Source organism: Lolium rigidum, chromosome 3 (assembly GCF_022539505.1).
Source record: "Lolium rigidum isolate FL_2022 chromosome 3, APGP_CSIRO_Lrig_0.1, whole genome shotgun sequence".
Taxonomy (NCBI): Eukaryota; Viridiplantae; Streptophyta; class Magnoliopsida; order Poales; family Poaceae; genus Lolium; species Lolium rigidum.
The window spans coordinates 214,081,141-214,087,987 of NC_061510.1; the positions used below are offsets into that span (position 1 = coordinate 214,081,141).

At 43.7% G+C, this 6,847-nt stretch overlaps 1 protein-coding gene across 1 annotated transcript; it reads right to left on the reverse strand.

Moving 5' to 3' along the window:
- LOC124698944 (GRF1-interacting factor 3-like) lies at window positions 1-3,019 on the reverse strand. Its single transcript, XM_047231327.1, has 4 exons — window positions 2,901-3,019; window positions 1,940-2,016; window positions 725-812; window positions 1-655 (listed from the first exon to the last, which is right to left on the reverse strand). Exons 1-4 carry the CDS (start codon window positions 2,982-2,984, stop codon window positions 275-277), a joined length of 630 nt encoding a protein of 209 aa, XP_047087283.1. The 5' UTR covers window positions 2,985-3,019; the 3' UTR covers window positions 1-274.
- Window positions 3,020-6,847: the final 3,828 nt, after the last annotated feature.

Sequence of the window (6,847 nt, forward strand, 5' to 3'; positions counted from 1 at the left end):
CATTTGTCCAAGCACACTCAATCGTCATAAACATCATATTAGTGAGTAAACAGAAGGAGAAATCATCTGGAACAATATGCTGCCAAACTATTCCACAAGGGTTACAACAATTTAGCGTAACATTCTCGAACAGATTACATCATTAATCTAAAGCTTGTCCTAAACGACAATTAAAACGAGTCTTCTGCAGTGCAGTTCTGTTGTCATCCAGGAGCAGAGGGGCTTGCTTTCTTAGTATACATCATGGCATCATTATTAGCCTAACACTAACAGCTTAGGATTGTTCTGCTACATCACCGCCAACCTCATTATCTGCTCCTCCGCTCTTGTGGCTCTCGGTGCCAGAAGGTTCCGAGCTGGCCTCAGCCGCTGCTGTGTCCTGCTTGCTTCCTCGGCCATCTGCTGGGCCAGGTGCTGCTGGCTGGAGGTCACCGGCGCGGGCTGGGTTACCTTGCATAGGCTGCATGCCATTGACAATGCCTGGTCTCATGACCATCTGGCCCGGGAAAGCAAGAGCTTGTGCCTGCTGCTGCTGAAGCTGCTGGTGCTGCTGCTCTTGCATCTGCTGTGGGGTTAAAGGGGTTCTTGGAGGGAACATTGGTACTTGCGACATGTAATGCCCAGTACCTGGCATAGCACCAGGCTGCTGCCCCATCTATACGCAGAAATGATAACTGAGTAAATGTAGCAGAGGGTCTTATGGTGGTGTCTGGAACAACCTAACCTGGGGGCGACTTGCAGGGTTCTGTGGTGGCTGGGCATCAGCGATGGCAGCAAGATACAAGAGATTCTTTTGAAGTTGAGCTTGATACCTAAAGATCCAGAGCATAAACACTATTATTAAATGCGTTAGCAATACTAAAAATACATTTACAATAAAGGAAGCATTTATTCAGGCATTATGAACACAAATACTGGTTCTTGTGCACCAGAAAGTAAGAAGCTTGTCATGTATCCCTCTCAACTGACAACCGAAACTAGCAAGGCAATATGAGGTATTTAGCCAATGGACAAGCACTTCAGATAGCCCAACAGTTGAACTAACCTACCTATCTGAAGTTTTTAACATTGTAAATTGTGAAGTCATCGGCAGTAGTCTGATTTTACAAATATCAAGATAGTGTTTCTGGAGTTTTTTTTTTATCATAATACTCGGAACAATATTATTTCAGACACAGAAATAGATACAATTTTGTTGTATATTGTTAATCTCGAATTTCAGATTGCATCTTCTAAATCCTCTAAACATATAGAGGCTTACGCATTCAATTGGCCCATAAAAGTTTGACTTGATGGCATCATGTTGCATGTCAGCCAAAATCTCACCAACATAAAGAAAAGGTAAAGACACGAAGTCATGCAGACTGATTACTAAAATTATATATTTAAAAAAGAAAAAAAAAATAACCAAGACGTACACTATCAATAGCACGAACTTCGTAAATAAAAATAATTACTGATCAATACCATACCCAAGGAAAGGCAGTCCAGATGAACAAAATAATACTATAACGATGCTGCTAAAAGACAATAAGACATTGTTTCCAAATCTGAGCATTATGTAAGGTAGATCATATACTATATCTGTGATCTATTGCTACCTTTTATTATCAGCCATTTCTTGGATACAAAAGACAGAGGGGGATTTAGAATGTCATACACACAACTTCAATAATAAAAAAACTGGTGGCATCATCATCGGAAAACTCATAGGTTTGATAATCCAATGGACAAAGGTGAATGCTTTAATTTCATGAAAGCATAATGAGCCTCCACCCATATTAAACCCATCTGTTAAATACTATGGACATGCAGTTTAAGGTTATATTTACATAAAATGAGATAAAAAAGGCCAATCAACACGAAACCAACAGCAAACATTTCATGTAGTACTGGCAAGAAGTAAAACCTTAAAAGAACAATTTAGCAAGCTACTTACTGAGCACATTCAGCCAACTTTCCTAGGTTCTGATTCTCCAGGATGGCCAAAATAAGTTGCTTGTTTTCATCCAAATACTGCAAAAAGTAAGTCAATGTTAGTAAATCACTAATCCAATTTAATGATTATGGCCACACTACACCGCTAGGCTTGTGTATAGTCTTAAATCATTGATTTTATCTCTTCTGATTCACCCTCGTGTAGGAATCATACAAGAAATTTGATTCCCAGAGGATCCTTGTCCCGTGTATTCTTCCTTTCATCGCTCCAACATAGTAGGGATTCATGAAATGGACGCTTGATTTGATTTCAGTCTTTTGGATAGGAATGTGTATAAATAGATATTGATCGTTGAATGGATGATTTCATACTGTGCACATGTAACAATGACGAGTTCATAATCCTGGATATGCATAGACGATAGGGGTATGAGGTCCAGTTTGTAACTGACTCGAAGAGGGCCATTACAGAAATATCTGTAACTTCAATTTCACAGCATATGGCAGATTACAATTGGAGTCTTTTCATTTAATAAAACAGCATCACTCACTCATCAAGCATTGGCGTGTGCACATTGAGTTGTCAACTGCAAGATTCAGCTGTTGTGATTGCCAGCGGCCTATCCCAGATGGTGATATTCGAACTGGAAAGCCACCACAACTCTACTATCCCGAACCCTCTTGTTGATACTACTACTATGTGATATGCCTATTCCCAATCCCCTTTTCGTCATACATATATTCTTCTTCTAATGCCTTGTTGCATAGACAACCACTTATAGTACTACATTAATCAGAGCATCCAAGGGAGAAATCTACTACCCTGTGATCACCTAACCGTAAGAGGCCGGACAGTTCTGTAAACAGACACGAAACGATTCAAGTATTTGGGCGCCGAGGGAAGCGTGTTCGTAACCCTAGAAGGAAGGAGAGGGGACGGGGCGGGGCGGGGCGGATCGAACCTTTTGGATCTGCTCGGTTGTGATGCTGGCCGGCGGGGGCACGGCGCCGGCCGGCCCCGGGGGCATGGACATGGCCTGCTGCATCGCTGCTTGCTCCTTGTTCTTCTGGGTTGTTGGATTCGGTGGGGCGGGCGTAGCTTTCTTCTTCTCTCACGCTTTACTCCTTTTTCCAGGTCGTTAAGCCCGGAGCGGGGTTTGGGTTTCACAACGGAAGGAAAAGGAAAGGAGGATGCTGGTTTTACTAATTTGCCCTTGCCATAAGAAAGATGGCAAATTCTCTCGAAAAGAGGAACATGTAATTAGGACAAGCCATAGCAATTCTTTATTTTTCCTCCACTTTTTCTATCATATGAACCAAATAAGCCCTAAGGTTCTGAAATGCAAACCCCTCACGATTTTAGGGGGGCGACTTGAATTTGGCCCAATCATTCATGATAATCGGAGGAAATAATTTTCCACTCATGCGAGCCATACACACAACCTAAAGGTAGTGAAACACCAATCTTGTAAGCAGCACATCGATGTAGATGGATATCACGCCGAAAAAGATGTAACTGACAAGCAACATACTAATGATTAGCATATGCCTCATGCCACAACACAACAATCCTTGATACGGCCAATCCAACCCATTCTGCTAGGGTGGGACTCGCATAAATTGCGTTGGGATTTTTTTTTCCTTCTATTTCTTATTTTCAATAGATGACATATGAGTTGGGCCAAATCTTAGGCCCAACTCTTCCACCCTATTGGCTCCGCCACCACTTAGTAACAGAAGAACCTTCACACAAAATTTGATATAGTAGATAGTCACCAATTCCCCAGAGACATCCTCATGATGATTCAAAATTGTTTAACCTAAAATTTGAACTCCCCTAATTTGATCGCACCTCCCATATAGGACAACTGGGGTGGGAAACAACCATATGAGACTTGGACTCCAACTCCTACTCAAATTCATAACCTCTAAGAATCAAAGACATAGATATTAGATGCAAACACATAACTATTGGCACCACTTCAAACTCATCATTTATTTGTTATAGGTTTTCATGACACATCATCCTTTAATGGGTTTGTAATGCCCGCGTAAGTGGATGAATCAACTTTCTATCTATGGTCGGGTAGATGAGGAATCTAGCGAAAGTGAGTCGGCATCGCACCACCAAAGAGCACACCGAGAAACCAAAAAGGTGTCAACAAGGAGACACATTGCAATCTTCACATCCATAGGGCCTCCACAGCCACGAGCTATTGCCTCAATTTCCACAACATTATCGTTGTTAGACAAGCCATCCCCTGATGTTAAACCGGCTTGGAAGTTTCTTAGATATGAACCATGATTAGTGATAGCCTACTATTCAACTTGGGCTTACACCATTTAAGCATTGTCCACGTTTCGTTAGGCAGGACCGGCATGTCAAGTCGATGTGGCGCGATAAAAATGTGTAAAGCTTCAAGGGGTCATCGACGATCTAGTACGACCTTCCACTCTCACGGTCCTCCTAATATTGTCGAACCTCGACCATCACGTCACACTTTGTCTGGACGCATATCAAAGGAAGATAGCCCAAAGTTTCTTACATAGCATACTCTAGATGCATCTTCACTCGGTGTAATAGATGTCACAAATACATGATTATGTTTTTTTTTAAAGGCCACTCTACAAAACAAAACAAAAAAATGCGCTCAAATTCAATCAAGAATATTTAGATTTAGATGGTGAGACTACATTTAGTCGCGCACACTCACTCGAGCTAGGTCAACCTCTTTCAAGCAAATCATTTTAATTTTGCGCTGATGTCAATGGACGCGTTTATACCATGCCATTAGTTCTTGGAATCAGCATGATCACATTCTAGATCCACTTTCGGAGGTGACGAGGCTTGCATGTGAAGTTATGGGCAAATTTGTCTTTTCGAAAAGGAGATATACCAAGTCAGTTGTTACTATTCCGATCCTGTTGTGCGGTTCAGTGGTGGACTGTCGAGTGGCCAAAAGCACTGGCCGTGGCGTGCTAGCTGCAGCGAGCAACAGAAACTGCTTGGGAGAAGGAGCACGCGTACGTATGCGAGATCCAGGAGAATGCGTGGAAGTTGAGGCACGTTTTCTTTACCTTTTTCCGACTTTTATTCGATTTTTTTAATGACAAATTCTAATTGATTTAGTCTAAAATATGCACACCACAAGATAGTGTTCAATCCAATCATGAGTAGAACCAACTTGTGGTTTGATGGTTAGGAGGATAGTGTCAATCCCTATCCCAGATTTGACTCATAAACGCGAAATATTCTCAGTGGGAGGCGACGTTTCCACCGGATTAGTTCTTTGACGCAGTCTCTTGGAGATGCTCATAGGAGTAGGGTGTGCGTGTGTACGTTCATATGGGTGAGTGTACGCGTATGTATGAGTGTCTTTGATTGTATTGTGTTTCGCAAAAAAAAAAAAAATCCAATCATGTAGGAGTACCTAAAACTTCGGGCGCACCTTCACCTACCCAACGCATTTCGTGTCTGTTTATATTCATTTGGATTGGATCTTCAACATGAAAATAATATTTGGGGTCTGCCGAGCAGCCCGACCTATTTTTCAATAACAATAATTATTAATAGGAAGTAATTTACCTAGTGCCAAAAAATTAAAATTAAAACGCTAGCTAGGGTTTGCGCCATGGAACAATGAAGCCGACAAAGACCATAGGTGCCAACGGCCAGGGCCAGTACAAAGCCGGCTGTGGCAATGGCGGCATAGGCACGAGAGGAGGTGGTGGCGCATGCTCGGCTACGCGTAGGGGTGACTGGAGGTGTCACCGGCCTACCCTGAGCCAGGGCGGGCTCCCGCAGCTGGACGCCAAGGTTGTGCCACCTGGCGAACTCGTCGAGATAGCTCTGGCTATTTTCATGGCCTCGTCCTCCGTCAGGTCCGGTGGTTGAACCTCTGGGTTCACGCCGACCGGCATAGCGCCCCCCCTCCCCTGCCGTTGTCGAAGAGATCGTTGTCATTGTCGCTGTCATCATCGTCTCCGCCCTCCTACTCGGCATACTGATCTATTCGACATCGCCAAGGTAGCATGCACGCCACAACAGGTCGAAATCCTAGGACCTAAAGGTGTGCTAGTTGAAGGTGTTTATCGCGAAGGCCAGATCGTCACGTAGATCCGGCAGGAGGATGAACCAGCAGCGATGGATCTTGTCGCATCGCTCCCGCGGCACAAGAGGCACCGATACCCGCCGCGAGTTGAGAAGCCAACCCGCCGGTAGGTTGATACTCGTCACGAGTTTACAAGCGAATGAGTCGGTGCAGACACGGTGGTCACTATGCGTTGAACCGTTGGGCTGGAGGTTTGGCCTCTACACGTCCGTTTTAACGCAAACTCACCACTTTTCTTCATTTAGGTGGGGCACTTTTTTTTTAATAGGGGAAGGGTTTCGAATGACCCCGAAGTTTCATTAACTCACCAGTGGGATTACATGTTACACAAGGACCCTCAAAAGAACAGAAAATGTAGCTCCAATCCTTGAGTTTTACAAAAAGAACCCTGAACAACAAACATAGATTGCAATCGACTCCTTGGGGTTCTTCTCCACCAGACGATTTCCCCGTCAAAAGAACTTCAGGAAACAGCACTTGGAGCTGCCATTAAGACGCTCTGTCCTAAAGATATTAGTCATCTCTCGAAGTAACCTTTGGAGTTTGGTTTAATTTGGATTGCAGCATTGCATTGCATGTAAATGAGCGGTCTTTCTGCAAGTGTACAATAAGCTTTTCCGCGATTAAGTTGTACGGAGTAAAAGATGCATTGACACCACACCAGTTAAATCTCAAACAAGAGTACAAGACTGGTCTTAGCTTTGACCACACGCATCGGCAGGGCCGACCACGTCAGAAGAATCAGAGTGGCCGCACGGCCCAACCAATGGTACGCGGAAATAAGTTCAGACTGCGCC

Excerpts from the sequence above, each read along its gene's own strand:
- LOC124698944 (XM_047231327.1), bottom strand. The coding sequence starts at position 2,984 with ATGCAGCAGGCCATGTCCATGCCCCCGGGGCCGGCCGGCGCCGTGCCC. Across the intron at positions 2,017-2,900 it reads CAACCGAGCAGATCCAAAAG|TATTTGGATGAAAACAAGCA; the intron begins GTTCGATCCGCC and ends TACTTTTTGCAG. Across the intron at positions 656-724 it reads ACCCTGCAAGTCGCCCCCAG|ATGGGGCAGCAGCCTGGTGC; the intron begins GTTAGGTTGTTC and ends TTCTGCGTATAG.